We start from the raw sequence: 16,016 nt of genomic DNA, 5'->3' as shown, positions 1-16,016 counted from the left end.
CGGAGATTCAGAAAGGAAGCACCATGACAGCATTACCTATTGCGTGCAGCTTCTCCACATTAGTTAACCTTTTCAGAGTCACTTCTCCCATTACATAAACAGTAACATGACCATCACACCCGCGATGAGTGTTTTCCTCCTCTGGCCTCGCATCTCTGCTCAAGCTGTGAAAGATATTCAGTTTGATTTATTGACTAATTTTTCAGCATCTTGACATTTGTTACTCTATTGCTCATTTACAATATTTATTGAAAAGTACCCAGTTAACATTCTCTCAGACACACTCACACACACATACACACACGTTAACCTCAGAACCAGACTGGCTTCGTGAACAGAGAGGAGGAAAAACACTGTTTCTGATGCGTGGTTTTGTTTGAAATCCCCAGTTCTGTTTATTGTAATCAAAGTGACTCCGTTTATTCCTCCCCCTCTAAATCGCCCACAGCCATACATCTTCCTAATTGATACTGAGTCAAGGAGAAAGACTTGGGGCTGAGATTCCTTATCCTGAAAATATACACACTATATAGTGTACTCGCAGGCATAGAGTCGGCTTGGTTGAAGGCCAAGTCTGTCGTGTCCTGAGACTATCACAAGAGTCAGTTTTCCTGTCGCTACGAGCCACCGGTGTCATTGTTGGAGACTTACCTTTCCGTTATGGAGTGTTCACACATACCAAAACAGATGACAGAAGTGTCAAACTCCTCCTCAGGACCCTGAAGCAGTATAGAATAGCAAAGCCTGAATCGGTAGTATTTTCAAAAATGCATTTTATGGCTCTTTTTCCTTCCTCTGTTTGTTTTGCCCTGCTGTTAGCGCTGGTAAAGTACACCACTAACCAGAGAATAACCCAAGAGAAGAATCCCACCAAATTCAAGAGTTCAACGGAGTTTAAAGAATCACTCCTGTTTCTCTTTCGTAAGTCTTGGCTCTGCCTCTGCAGCTTATGGCGGTTATGGTTATGAGTCCACAGTCTGTTCAAAAAAGACCCCCAGCTATCTGCCTCCATCTTCTCTCCCCATTACATATTTCCTCCCTCATTCTCTTTGTCAAATCACAGACTTTCAAATTTATGCTTCCTGGTAAATGCCCTGCAAAGCGTCTCCCTGGGATTATCAGGTATCGGGATAAGGCCCAGAGCTGGTGTATCAAAGCATCTCGCAGCACACCGCAATCCCGAGTCTCCCGTCAGTTCAGAGCTTTACAGTGTATTTTTAAAACATATTGTTTTTCACCCATGTCACCGCTCCAAATGAGCACTTTTGAAGTGGTGGCTGAGGACTAAGTGAAAGGGGGAGAGATCTGCAGTTAGATGAAATTCATTTCAGGCTTGGATTTCAGGTAATGGAAGCTTAATTTATTGGCTAACATAAAATGACACTTCAGCCCTGTCTAGCTCAGGCTGCACTGTCTAGAACGCACAGCAGGTGACTGCCACTGCTCAGGCAACTAACTAACATCACCAATGTAGCCTGAAACATGATCAATACTGGGTTCAGGGAATAAGTGCCATATTACATACACAGAAGAGCATGCCAGTGGGTGGCTGCACACACTTTTGTCAATGCATAGACACAGTTATTCTTTCCAGCCCTCATCAAAACTGAAATAGAAGCACTCTTGCTTCATTGCGGAATGTAAAATACCTCATTGCATCCATCTAAAAGGGCAGTTCAACTTTACACATGGACCAGCTCAGTGTATGTTTCCATCACTTTAATCAGGTTTTATAGGTCCTGTTTTAAACTAGCCGTAAGCTGAATGACAGCCTTTGGTCCATCACTGGAACTGTGACTGTATGTCCTGGTGGCTGACCCATATTCTTCTTTCTTTAAAGAAACTACTGGCTCTAATGATCAGCTTCCCAACTTGTTTATGGCCACCCTGATGTTACTGGAAAAGACCACTGGGTGCCATCAGCGAGCACTAGTTTGCAGATCGTACCAGCCACAGACAAAGAATTTCCTTCGTGTCAAGTGGCTCTTTAAGTCATCTCACTCATCAGTTCCCACTCCACGAGACTTTGATATGTCCATTATCACACAGATGTACTTATAGATTTGATATGAAACCATTTTAGATATAGATTCTAATATATGGCGACTGTAAGTGGTTTCATGTAAAAGCATACAGATGAGTACCCGCCCCTGTTTGTAACTTTTGCCTCTGATAGGTCTATGCATAATTTGACATTCTAAATGAGCCATTTTAAAACCAGCTTTATTTTTTTCAGGTCATTTTGGTGAACACTGTTCAGTGTTTGTGTATACACAAAAAAAAACTGATCAGAAATAATCGGGTAACAATACTGCAGCAGTCAAAGCTATTTTCAACCTTTTGTTCCTTTTTTCTATCACATCTGATACAGCGCAGAACTAATGTTGTATATCAAAAAGAGGGTTTGAGCTGCATGCTTGGAGGTCATGATGAATGATATGCTTTTGAATCTAGTCCCAGTATAGCATATAAGTCATGCATTGTACGATCACATTAACAGTGCTTTTTGTTGAGCTGTTGTACTTTCCCATACTCGGTCTCAGTTGATTATTCGCGTGAAAAAAAAATTCCCATACACCATGTCTTTCTGTCGACTTCTTTTAGCGTGTGAAAGGCGCTGAGTAGTAAGCATTTAGACCATGACACTTTAAAATCTTTATCGAGGCCTATAAAAAATAATGACAGGAAAACATTTCTGTGCATAACTGTGTTAAATTACTCATACCAAAATGCTGCATGAGAAAGGTACAGTGCATTATTGAAGAATTCATTGGATTCACTGTATGAAATGGAGACCACTGCCTCCCAAAGATCAGAGTTTGAAAATAAAAGGTTAGCAATTTTGATACATTTGAATAAAAGCTATTCAAAAGTAAGGTTAGCTTGATGTATTGGTAGCTATATATCAAAGAAGTGAGCTCTAAACCATTCAGGGTCAAGGGAAAGCTATAAACTGACATGCTGGGATCAAACTTATCTAAACACTACAGCGCCTGCCATGACAGTTAACAAATCAAATACAGTCTCAGAGGAAACCAGCATCATTCTTTGCCCCCATCCCCACTCTCTGAAAAGGTCCGAGGATGGAAAATGTGATTCCAGCAGGGAATCATGAAGGTAGAAGGTAGAATGTGTTGTCAGACCTGTCAGCGCTAAAAGAACCGTTTGGTTTCAGAGGTCAATGTGGGAGACTGGAGAGTCGCAGTTGTCTTTTTTGCCATACTTTTTAGAAACAGCATCGTGATGATATGATGGATGGTGCTATATCATAGCAGGAGATGTTCCTTCACCAGATGTTTACCTTGATTTCCCTTAATCTCTTTTTCTGTTTTTCTCAATTACTTTGTCCTATTTTGCCTTATCTCTTTTGAGCACATGTCATATCTTGTATTTTTTCTCCTTTTTCAGGTCTTTTTCAGATTCTCGTCTTCCTTTTCTCCCCCACTTTTTGTAAATTTGATAAAGTGAAGTGTTGCTGGGTTGAATAAGGTTCACCAAGTGAAACTCTGACCTCTGTTGCTATTTATTAGCATGGTCCCTTTCCCTTGAGGGGATCAAAATGAATGGAAAAAATGAAAAGATCCCTACCTCCCTGAGCTAAGAGCACATATCCGCGTCTTGGAATAAAGTGACAGAGCACCCTACCTAACCCCAGCCTAACCCAGAGCCCCCTGCTTTTACCTCTGCCTCGCCTCTGTTGCCTTATTCCTGTAGCAGTCGTTACTCAAGGAATCTCAATTTTTTTCCCCCAAACTCTAAGGTCATCTTGCTGTGCATCACATAGAAAGGAGAGCGTCATATTCAAAGGTTGGGATTAAGCATTTAATTCGGCTGTTCAGCTTATCTCGTACGTGATAACAACATACAGCACAGACCCTTATGATCTATAGACTTGTCTCTATATGCGTCATTGCTACACTGTCTCAGGTTTAGACCTTTAACACACAAACATCAGGTGGAATGTAGACTTACATCCTTTCTTGCACTTATTAACTTTGTTCTGTTTATACATATTTCTTCTCATGCCGCAGTCAATTTCATCTTCATAAACCAGAATCACAAAATTGTGTGAGCTATACAGTGAGCTTAATTCTTTAGCCCTTGATTGGAAACAGAAAAAAAAAAAAAAAAAATTATTATAAATTTCAAAACAAAAAACCTGCTCAGCAAATAATACTCCATTTAGCCATCTGTCTTTCCATCCATCCATTATTTTCCGGTTATCCGAGGTCGGGTCGCAGAGGCAACAGGTCCAGGTCTAATGATACAACGACAAAGTCAATCATCAACCTTTGGCCTAAGGTTGCCCAGTAGCTTATGAACCACCTTAAGCTCGAACATGGTCTTGGTATTGGACAATCCATGACCAATCCATGGTACAGAAGTCCAAAGCGAAAACACAGCTTGGGTTCAGACTAGGGAGGCCGTTTTCCCCCAAATTGTGCCCCTACATATTGGGCATTGAAGTCCCCCAGGAGAACAATGGAATTTTTAGGGGGCACCCCCTTCCAGGACCCCACCTAAAAATTCCAAGAAGGCCAGATAATCTGAGCTGCTGTTTGGTGCATGCGCACAAACAACATGCAGACGCCTCCCTCCTAAAACTTACAGCTGCAGCAAGGCGACCCCCAGCTGACTGGGGGTGCTCAGTCAGCTGGCGACCCCCAGCTGACTGAGCACTGTGGTGCTCAGTCAGGGGTTTGTGAACCCCGGGAGCCACTTTCAAATATAGATTAATGTTACGTTCCAAACATCTAGGTCCTTAGGTTACATGAAAGAGATTAACTCTTTAACTGACTGACAGGATCAGCGAAGGTACTTTCCCCATTATTACCACCTATCATTTCATTTGTTTGGAATTCTTTATAAGCATATAAAGATATAAACATATAAAGGTAATTATTTGCAAATTATTGATGAAGATATCTTGATTACTACGTCCGTTGAACCTCTTTGCGTTGTAGACATCGGCTCCTGATCCCAGTTTAACGCAGGCAGCTAAATGTCCCTCAGTTAAACTCTGAGAGACATTTAGCTGCTTCTTTCTACACTTAGAGGATTATCTATACATCAGGGCTCAAAAGGAGAAATGTGGCTTGGCTTGTACAAGCAGAGTCACACATCTTAGAGCTACCAGACATCCATTCTTTAATGTAGTCCAGCTAAGTCCCACAGCTCAGAGATGCTCTCATAGCTTTCTTTAGTCCCTGATGTACTTATTGAAAAATGATCCGGCAGAATAGTAAATCTAATCAAAAGAAAGGTGACAACAAGTGGGAGTTTTAGGCCCCATGACAAAGTATGATCACTACAATGGACCGAATTTAGCACAGTATCACCTTTCCTGCCTGTTGCTTGGGGCCTCGTGAAAGCACTCCTATAGGAGGTTATAAGCTTACGTTTTACTCAGTCTTTTAAGGGGATAGTCTGATATTTCAGAATTCCATACTCTGCCATTTTGAATAGATCACTTGATCATTGATCAACATGTAACTTTCTAACAATGCGCTAATTAAAATAAATACTTTCAGTTAATGATTGGAGTCAAACTAAGAAGACGTGATGAAATTAGTGGGAAGGTGACTTGCTTACCACTTTTTGAGTTAGTTGTTGTTAAATGTTTTGATTTGGGTGGTTTGGCTCCAGATAAAATTTATCATACATGACTACATAAGCCTACATCAGACTATGTGAAGCATCAGTCTTCCGTGTAATGATAATCTAATTTGTCGTTTTTTTTTCTACAGTTCAGGACCATGGACAGCATATTAGAGTGAAGTGATTATAAAAGTGCTAAAGCCTAATCCTCCATTTTCTGGAGAAAACCACTGTTACTGAAAACAAAAGGATTGTGAGCCTTTGGAAAATGTGTTATGGCCTTAAATTCCAGCTTCACCTGTCAGGGAGCTCCTTTCCTATTTGGGAACATTATATTCACCTGCACTCTCCCTTTAAAGTCACCGGGCGCTCACACCAAAAGCATCTTGAGCGGCCGCGGCGGCCAGCTGCCATTCATTCTCAATGTAGGCTGGCGTCCATGAGCGGCCGGCGTTGTGAGCGACACGTCGAAAGTTGAGAGAGGCTCAACTTTATGCAAATTAGCTGTGGCGCGACGGCGGCGACAACCAATTGTGGGCCCAACTGGATTCTGAAGGCGGAAAAAAGCCAGAAAGTCGGTGTCCATCCTGTTGATCCGTGGACCAACCATGGTGAGGAGGTGATCGAACTGGCTTTTATTCAGTAGGAAATAGCGCTGGAACCAACTGCAACTGCGTTGTGAGCAACCTGAGCGACCACAGGTGATTTTTGTCGCAAATGTTTGGCTAATGTTTTCCCCCGTTGGCTCCCCCTACAGTTCTGGGATGGAACATCCGTATGAGCTTTGCACAAGTACAGCCATAGATGGGAATTTGTTGCCATGTTAAAGAGGCCACAAAGACGCCATCAAAAGACCACAAAAATGTCTAGTGACCGTAAAGAGAAATGGCATCGTACAGTGCTGGAAACTAGAGTCGTGAACTGCGGAACCTCAGCCCCCAGGCACTCAAGGAACATGCACTGAATGAAAATCTGAGTCTGAAAAATCAGGTGTAGAAAAAATATGAATTAGACTTCTTGATGATCTTTAGGCTGCTGGGATCATTCGGCTTGTTATTGGAGTCCTATATCGGAAAAGAACGGGACAACATTCCTCTCCTGAAGATCCAACAATTGGTTACCTCAGTTCCCATATGCTTACAGACTATTGTAAAAAGAAGAGGACGCGCTCAACATGGCTCTGTTTTAACCTTTCTGAGACGTGTGAAATGTCTCACTTTCAACATGCGATATGTTTTCTGTGTTGTTTTTCTTTTTTTGCAATCCGGTGCATTCTGTCTCTATTTCCATTTAAACCGTGTCCTGACTTCCATTGGTATTTACAGCAGAACTGCCTTTGATCTCTTGTCTATATTACAGTATTGCGATGTGAATGCATTCTTTTTTTCATTCCTTTTTAGTTGTCTGATGACCTGGAAAGAAAATCCGAGAATGGGGACATCAAAGAGCTTCTGAAACTACTGACAAAAGCCCACGTGAAGGTGAGTTTTGGCTTCTGTTCTTGTCGTGTTTGTAAATGTAATAATTGGATTCATGTTTCAATTAACCAGGACCAGAACCATCATCTTATCTCATGAAACAGCAAAGCGTCAGGCAGCTTTGAATCTGGAACATTTGCTGCTTATACAATCGCAACATTGGAGTGAAGCTATTATTCTGCTGTAGACAAAATAACACAGCTGTTAGAATCGGGCCTTTCCCTGTCTTCTTGGCTGTTGCCACTGGGCTCGTTAACTAGACGCAGACAGTTAGAAAATATATTTACACATTTTTATTTCGTAATATGTAGGTCTGGCTATCCATAAGGCCTTCCAGGTGTCTAAGCCAGACGGAGCTGGCTTCACAGTGACGGAATGAAAGGAGAGTTGGATGAACTTCTTTTTGAATGCTCTGTCGTCATGCTTATTTAGCCTGTGCCAGAAACAACAGCTTAATATGAAATTCATTCCCACTGTAATACACATATACACTAAAGAAGTATTCACTTACTCTAAATATCGGTAGAGGTGTGAATAGATGGAGGATCCCAAAAGATTCAGAAAGAAGTGGAGTTTGGTATTTATTTGCTTATGATAATTTTTTTTTTTTTAAACTTCTGCTGCAAATACATCAATCTGTTCAAGGCAATAAAGCAAATTGTAGACCTCCAGACTGAAAAGTAGAGAAAAGACGCAAATGCACACGCTGTAGAAAAACTTGAGAAATTTAGGCAGCTACATCTGCAATCAACACTTTCAGTGGATACAGCACTCAACGCTGACTCACGCCGTCTCCGTCTAGAAGACAAATAGTTGAAATAAATCACAACTTTGCTCTCCTGCTCTGCTTCACGGGGACACTGTGATCTCCTTTATCTTTGTCAGCCCCCAAAAGTGAAACTCGCCGACAAATGATCACAACGTCTGCCACGAAGCATGCCTGTGTCGAAAAAAGCCGCGTTTATTATTTTAATTACGCTTGCAGTGAAGGGATTTGGCACAGCAAAGGTCAGTCCTTCAAAGCACAGTCATCCATCAGATGACTGCAAGCTAAATTGATGAGGTGAGGAGACATGAAGGTTGGAGATTAGACTGAGGGCCAGGTAAATATACACACACACACACACACACACACACACACACACACGTTTTCCTCTCACCCACATCTTATGACACATAAAGTTGAATTTATTGCATCTGATCATGTTAGATGTATGTGGTTGACAATCATATTTTCACTTAGCTTCGGATATGTCTCATGTGTCTACACTTTTCATCCTTTCACTGAATGCATCCATTTTCCAACATAGCTACTCAAAAACCTCAAAATCCCTCTGATTCCTTCCATAACATTAGTTGGCGTTCTGGCCAGAACGCATTCACCTGTAGTGGTTGAGCCGTATGGTTCCATGTATAAATCTGTCAGTGTATAAATATTTGTGTTCATCGAGTATTTTAATTTGGCACCTCACCAGTTAGTCTTTGATTGTTGCCTCACAGAGATTAAACAGCAATTTAACTGAAAATGTTCCTCCTGTCGTTTAAAGGGATACTCGCCTCTTTTGACATGAAGCTATATGGCATCCCATATTAGCAATATCATTTATGAACATTGACTTACCCCCTGCTGCGTCCTGTGAGCCGAGTTCCAGCCTCGTTTTGGCGTTGACGAAAGTAGTCCGGCTAGTTGGCTGGGAGCACAAAAATAAAGCGTTTTGCTTCTCAAAACAATATGCGTTGAAAGGAGTAATACATTTGCATCACAAAATCGTTCTCCAGGAAAAAGTCAGACCTCACAATCGCTTGGCGCTATTTTCTCTCCCTTCGTTTCACCGCGTGCTGTGTAGACCGAAGTGCAGACAGAGCAGTTCCCTCCTTCTGAGCAGTAAACACCATAGCAGGCGCGGCGGTCGGCAGGTGGCAGCACGCAGTGATACGATTTTGTGATGCAAATGTATTACTCTTTTGAACACATATTGTTTTGAGAAGCAAAACGCTTTATCTTTTAAACCCCAGCCAACTAGCCGAACTACTTTCGTCAACGCCAAAACGAGGCTGGAACTCCGCTCACAGTATGCAGCAGGGGGTAAGTCAATGTTCATAAACGATATTGCTAGTATGGGATGTCATACAGCTTCATGTCAACAGAGGCGAACTATCCCTTTAAGCCTGCTGAAAAGGTATAGAAGAGCACTTTGAGATGCAAAAGTATGCTGCGACATCACATCGTGAACGAGCAGACCAGATTGGCCCGTTTCTGTCTGGTTTTGAGCTGCTTTGTCAATGTTAACACAATCGTCACAGATCATGAGGAAAAGCAGAGGCCAAGGAGCCAAATGTCGGACTATCGGGAAGGGAGAAGAGGAATGGCAGTTTTGGAAAAGACTAAACTAAAGGTGCCGCCAAGGCACGAACAAGAACTCCAAACTAGACTAAAACAGACATCAAAAGAGATGAACTGATAGAAAACAAACTGACAAGAGAAAGCACAAAATAAAACGGGAAGTAAGGAAAGTGATATACAAGGTGAGGATAGATAACTGACGGAAATGAACTAGAATCCAGAACATAAGATGACACAGAAGCTAAGAAACCAAAACACAGGCCGTGACAATAATTCTGAGGTGGAGATGTGTGTATTGTACATACACTAATATGTTTATACTGGGGTATGTGATTCATTCAATTATACAGTTCATTAAATCAATCATATGCCCCAATGTACACATATTAGTGTTGAAAGAGAGTAGATATGACAATTTGACTTTATTGAAGAAAGCTATGCTTCCATGGTGAATCCTTTCTCCGACTCCAGCTTCGTCCACTCAGGAACAGCCTCCTTAGTATTTACGTGTTCAAACTGCACTTGATTTCTTTATTCTCTGCTGTTGCTCTGTTCTCCCATAAACCCCAAACGCAGCAAAGCCAACCTCAGTCTTAGTGCAGAACAAGGTCAGCCAAGCCATTCCACGCCAAACAATGGAAAATATTCGGCTACTGCTTCCTCTGCTTTTGGCCGGTGCACCTTGGCAGACAGCAGGGTGACGCGAGCCAAGGAAGACGACCTGCTGCGCAATGGCATTTTATCAGTGAACATGGAATTTCACCAACCATTTCTCAAATATTTCATCACTTTAAGATACCAAGAAAATGCTTCTTAGAACAAATCTGAACAGCACTAAAACCATCAACCAGGCTTTTTGTTTTATGGGGCTGCAAGCTGGCCTCCAGATCACCTTTTAAGGTTCGAACGACAATCAACTCTATTCAGATAAAGTGGGACTGTCCTCCCCTTCTTTTCCATTCCCAATGATTCTTACGCTTGTGAAGAATGCTTGTATCATCATGTATCTCATAATGTTAACAATGTTTGCTTGTAATTTCTCAGTTGTTCGTACAACTCCAAACCTCTTCAGTTGTGTGTTGGTTGAAGCCTTCCACCGTGTTTTTGGGAACCTTTGCTTGAAACTGCCAAGTTAAATGCTGCTGCTAGCTTCATCCTGATTACTTGGTCAACAAGAGATGAGTTCCAGCATTTTAGCCTATGGATGTCATTAGAGCTGGACATTTGAGGCTGCACCCCTGAGTGGTTTCTGAATAGCTGTAGATCTCAAAGCAGAAGAAAGAAAGAATAACGACAACTAGTGAATCCAGTCATGCAGTAAATCTCCAGAAATGATGTCCTTATTCAGTATATTTGCTAAAACAAAACCAAAAAACACGCACGCTGTGCTTTGGTTTCTTTGTATTTCATGCAAACAGCATCTGTTTCACACTACCTGGCACCATGGACTGCCTGGCGTGCATTTTGCGTGCTGAGGGAGAGATGGAAGAGAGCAAGGGAGAGAGACGCCGCAAATGGCCGGTAATTTTTGGCAACCTGGAAGGTTTTTTTTGTACGGTGAGGAGGTGCAGGTGAGGCTGGAGGAGCTGCTTCATCTGAAAGCTCAAGTTGGTGAGGCTGAGTAATCTGAAACCTGTTTTTTTTTTTAAATCATAACCTGTAATTATAGTTGTGCAAGACAAACGGACATTATCTTAACCAGGGAAATTCTGCTGTTACAGCACGCTAACGTTACTTCATCTTAGCAAACGGATCATGGAAAAGCTAAAAATGAAACCGCTCGGGTTGTAGAAAGGAGTCTAAAAATGATAACATAGCACACAACACACTGTGTTCTTAGCTGATGTCATCATAAATCAACTGTATAAATACAACCCAACTATTTTCAGGCACTCGTGTTCAAACACTCAGTTAAGTCTGAGCACATGTAAAGGAAATGACTAAATGTGTGTCTTAAAACTAAGAAACGAGGTTAAAGTTTTGTCTTTTGTTATAACTTGGGCTGGAGAGCTGGAGGAGGACACGAGGAGGAGAGGTGATTTTAAAAAGTGTGACGCATATGAGCAACCATATAAGCGGGACGGGCGAAGAGGAGGATTCCAAACGGATAAGACACGGAGTCAGATTTGTTTGTCATGTTTCAGAGGCAACCCTTTGGGGAGAGTGTTAGCATTTAGCATATGACTGTCGTCAAAGTTAAGGCTTAGTGTTTTCTTCTTCTGCTTAAAAAGTTGAAATTAAAATAAAATCCCATTTTTCATAAATATTTTGTAACTGTTGTATGAATATTCTCAGCTGGACAAAGCCCCCTATGTTTTTATATCCTAACAATGCCCCTAGTTGGAACATACTTAGGGTACAGAGGCATTGTTCTTGACATTCTGTCTCAAACTATAAACAGCATGTGTGTTACAGAAGCAAAGCCTTAAATCCATGCCACGTTTGTCTCTCCATCTGTCCTTAAGGGCACTTGATACTGTACCAGCCGGCCACAGTGTAAATCATGATGCTGGGGGTGTAAAACACAAGCAGATGGCTGCTGCCTTTGAATGGCGTCTGTGTGCGATAGTAACTGCATCACTCTTAATTATGGTTGAAAAGGCTCATTCCTAGGGTGGGCACATAAATCGGGCCCCTTAAAACCCTCGTCTCTCTTTCCCCTCTCCGCTTCAAAAAACTTTCTCTTTTACGATTAGCACGTGAAAAGTACTTTTATCCTTATTAGCAGGACTGTTATTGACAGCAATGAAAGTGCCAGTGATGACGAGCAGCTGTTTCTGCCGGTCTGTGTTGGAAACACAGGTTTGTGTCGACGTGTTTGCAGAACGCGTTTGACTCGGGTTGTTGTGCTCTGAGGTTCAATGCTCTCAGAGAAGGTGGGGAGTCGACGGTTACAGCAGCGTCTCTGAGGCAGAATGCTCACAACAGGGTCTCCCAGGCCGGGAGCGAGCGGTTACCCTTGCACCAATCCAGTTTCACATGCTGAAAACCGAGTGGGCTTGTGACAGGGCCGTGGGCTTAAATGAGAGGCCTTCACCAGAAATGTATGGGCAGGTTTATTTAGTCAAGCTCAGTGATCTGTTTTTCTAGGATCCCAGTTATGCCTAATGAACATAAACACGTGAAGCGAGAAAGAATGGGATGCCGGGAAAATGAGGACGGTGTTGCTTCCCCTCGTTTTTCTTTCCATCTGTCCATCTTTCTCTTTTCCTCTTCAGACTTCAGCTGCAGGGCCTTTACAGATCCACCAACACTGAGGCGTAAGACGATTTACTGACTCAAATCAGCCCAACAAGAAAGAGACCTGTGTGTGTGAAACATTTGTACCTGTGTTACACTTCATGTCAGTGGTCACTAGCGAGGGCACGCACCATGTGCTGTCTATTAGCAAGCAGCTGTTAGTGCAGAAAGATTTTACAAGCAATTAACTGTCTCTCTGTAACAGGTTGTTACATGGGGGAGGATATGGCAGTAGGCAGCGATGCCAGGATAGGGAAGTGCCATCAATGAGAGTACATTAAAGGAAACAGAAGAAACGACCGTTGGGTTAGTGGAGGAAAAGCTTCGGGTAGGATTGTTGTTAAGTAGGACGCAGCAAAACTTTTAGGGTTTTCTTATTGTAACAGTTGAGCTCAGGTCAGATAAAGTAGAAATGTAGATGTAGATAAATTACATTCAGCCAGCATTAGGAGTGGAATGTGTCAGATGCAGAACTCACTCCAAAAGGTATTTTCACAACCCTGAAAATGGTTGGCGATTAACTTTGGGGGGGATTAATTCTGCACAGCGGTAACAAAGTACTGTATTACTGCTTCCTGAGCACCGGGTCGGTACGTTCATCCCTCCCTGCTGAGAGGCTGATAGCACCTGGCTGACCCTTGTGTTTTTGCAACCTAGATCAAGTGATGTGACTGACAGTCGAACACTGTTAAAAGAGCCACAGTACCACATGTATCCAACCTCAGACTGAAAACAATTCTCCCCTTTCTCGACATTTGCTGTCGCCCCCCCAGTGTGGCTTTCACCAATGGATGTTATTGGAAAACATGAATCTGATACTAAGCCAATCTAAAATTGGTTTTCTTGTACTCCTTGTGGGAGCCAAAAAAAAAAAATTTAAAAATCAAGGAAAAAGAAGATAAAGAAAATAAGATGGCGGTCGCAAAGTCAGTAGCTGTCTTCTACAAATCTGCACCCTGTGATATTTCATTCAGCTCTGACACGAGCACAGATCTGTTCATTGGCTACAGCTCCATCACCTAAAATATATTAATGCATGCTAATGTGTTTGTAACGTCACTGAAATATTAAGACTACAACTCCATACGGTGTCCATGACTTAAAGTGCTACCAGCATAATTTATCATTTCTATCGAGCACAGGCTTGGATGGTGTTCCCATCCAGTTTGCATTTATTGTTCTCATCTGCAAACAGTTTTGGTTTCTGGCTTGCTCTCAGAGAATATTTCAGGATCAAAATGGCAGCTCCACCAGACATACAAGACAGCACAAGATGTTTGTTTATGTACGGAGCCAATTAAAGCCAGGAGCACAGCGTAAGCCGCATCGCTAGATATGTTTCATGACATGACAGATGCACCCCGAAGAAGCGCAAAGGAGATGATCATGGGCATTTGAAATAAATTTGAAGCGATGAAAGAGAGCATTTCGTTGAGGGAAGATGAGAAAGAGGGGGGGAAAAAAGTAATTTGTGCTCTTGCGAATTTAAATAATTACAGTTTATTTTAATCTAGTCCAGTCCACACCTCTCTGCATTCTAGTTTTCAAGTTGGAGCCTTGTTTGGTGTCCATATCAACATTAACTTTTGGATGAGAGCTGAAGTTGGGGAAAAATATAGGTTAGTTCCAATAATTTGGAATAACTTTTGCAGTTGCAGTTAGGACTCGGAGAGTGAATAAAATTAAGTCCTTACAAGTGCACCACTGTGCAAAAGTCTTGAGCCGCCCCTACTTTCTTTTCGTTTAGCTACCAAGCAGCCAGACTTTTGGTTCTTCCAAACGGATCCTGAGCAATAGTTCTTCATGCCGTCTGAAGCTCTTTCTCAAAGTTTCTCTTTGGACGTTGGCAGCTTTTTCACTCATTTTCAGTGCAGTCCTCAGATCTGACTATTTTAAGAATAATACGTTTATTTTGGCAAGCACTTAGCGCTGACCTATGAATCATCAAAAGTAAACCTAATCAAGGGATGGAGCTCTGTTGTTTGTGAACATTACAGAGAACTGAGCGAAGCACCGCATTCACTTGGCAATATGTGAGCAAAGGAGGGCTGGCTCAAGACTTTTGCACAGTGCTGTATACCAGACACGGACTCTGTGTAAGTTGCTCAGCTCGGGTCTGTGTGGATCCCTGACACAGAGCTCCACTTTTGTCTCCTCCTCTCATCTGCTCCCAGTTAACAACATCTTGAATGCTGTACTGCAGCATGCTCCCATGTCATAAAACACACAGCTCCTCTTCACACCATATTCCTCTCTCTGTCTGTCTCTCTCTCTCTCTCTCCCCCCCCCCCCTCTCTCCACCTTTGTCTGGCATATGGGATGGAAGATGTTTTTCTCACTTCTGTCTTCCCCTCCTCAACCACGGAAAAAGCAGCACGCGTCCAGCTGCGTCTTGGTTCGGACACGCAGTCGTTAAATAGTTTGAAAAATGAATGTCTCAATGGCATCATTCTTGTCTGCATCCCATCGTTTTATGTCTGCTTGTGAATGTGTGAAATATCTGAGGCGGTTGAGAACTTCATTACTTTGAGCCTGCTGCCGAACGGTGCAAAACATCACTTCTCCGAGCATTCACAACCTTGCCCTGGAAAGACTTGGATCTGAAAAGGGGGCGCTGGAGTTGCCCTCCCACCCTCTCTCAGTTCCTGGTGATCAATGGCCCAGGCGAGCACTGGCTGCCTTTAATCAGTTAGATGTATGGGAGGACAGCAGGGCCCTAATGACAATTATTGCATGTGGCTACTACTTCTTTGTCTTAAATGCTTTGAAATCCATAACCATGCACCCCAATTCATAACAATGCCTGCATTTTCTCCATCTAGCTCAAAGAAACAAAGATAGATTGAACTCTTGCATTGTTATGTTTTATTTAGCTAATTTGACCAAAAGTAAAGTTCAAGCTCATGCGCTTTGACTGATGACCCTTGCCTGTTGTTCAACTCCACTCATCAATCTTTCTCTGTATTCTCTCCCTCTTTTAGAGCCTTCTATCTGTCCACGACACTGTTGCCCAGAAGAGTTATGACCCCGAACTACCTCCACTGCCGGAAAGCATCGACGATGATGAGGATTCAGTGAAAATTATAAGACTGGTCAAAAACAAGGAGCCTCTCGTATGTACCTTTTTTTTAAATTTTTTTTTTATTTGTACAAATTGCTTTTCTCAGCGGGTTCTCGAAGTAGGACAGATGTTTTTGACGGGTTAACAGATTTAAGAAATGGTGGTCTGTGGATAAAGGCCCCCACGATGGGCAGCAGCTTTGCTGGATCCCATCCCAGCATGGCAGGAATCTTTTGTTCTTAGAAAATACCTTAAGCAAATTATCTCAAGCTGAACACATTGTACTGATTCCCAT

The 16,016-nt window shown here is 42.4% G+C and overlaps 1 protein-coding gene across 3 annotated transcripts in view; it reads left to right on the top strand.

Annotated features, from left to right (window-relative positions):
• mpp7a (MAGUK p55 scaffold protein 7a) overlaps positions 1–16,016 on the top strand; it is a 142,982-nt gene that overhangs the window by 72,644 nt on the left and 54,322 nt on the right. For all 3 annotated transcript variants that reach the window (XM_075453011.1, XM_075453009.1, XM_075453010.1), the window contains 2 exons: positions 6,999–7,079; positions 15,642–15,773. In XM_075453011.1, the coding sequence (XP_075309126.1) occupies positions 6,999–7,079; positions 15,642–15,773 (213 nt within the window). The remainder of the gene's footprint in view (positions 1–6,998; positions 7,080–15,641; positions 15,774–16,016) is intronic.

Source organism: Odontesthes bonariensis, chromosome 20, assembly GCF_027942865.1.
Source record: "Odontesthes bonariensis isolate fOdoBon6 chromosome 20, fOdoBon6.hap1, whole genome shotgun sequence".
NCBI classification, from domain to species: Eukaryota; Metazoa; Chordata; class Actinopteri; order Atheriniformes; family Atherinopsidae; genus Odontesthes; species Odontesthes bonariensis.
This window is presented reverse-complemented; position numbering and strand designations above follow the sequence as displayed.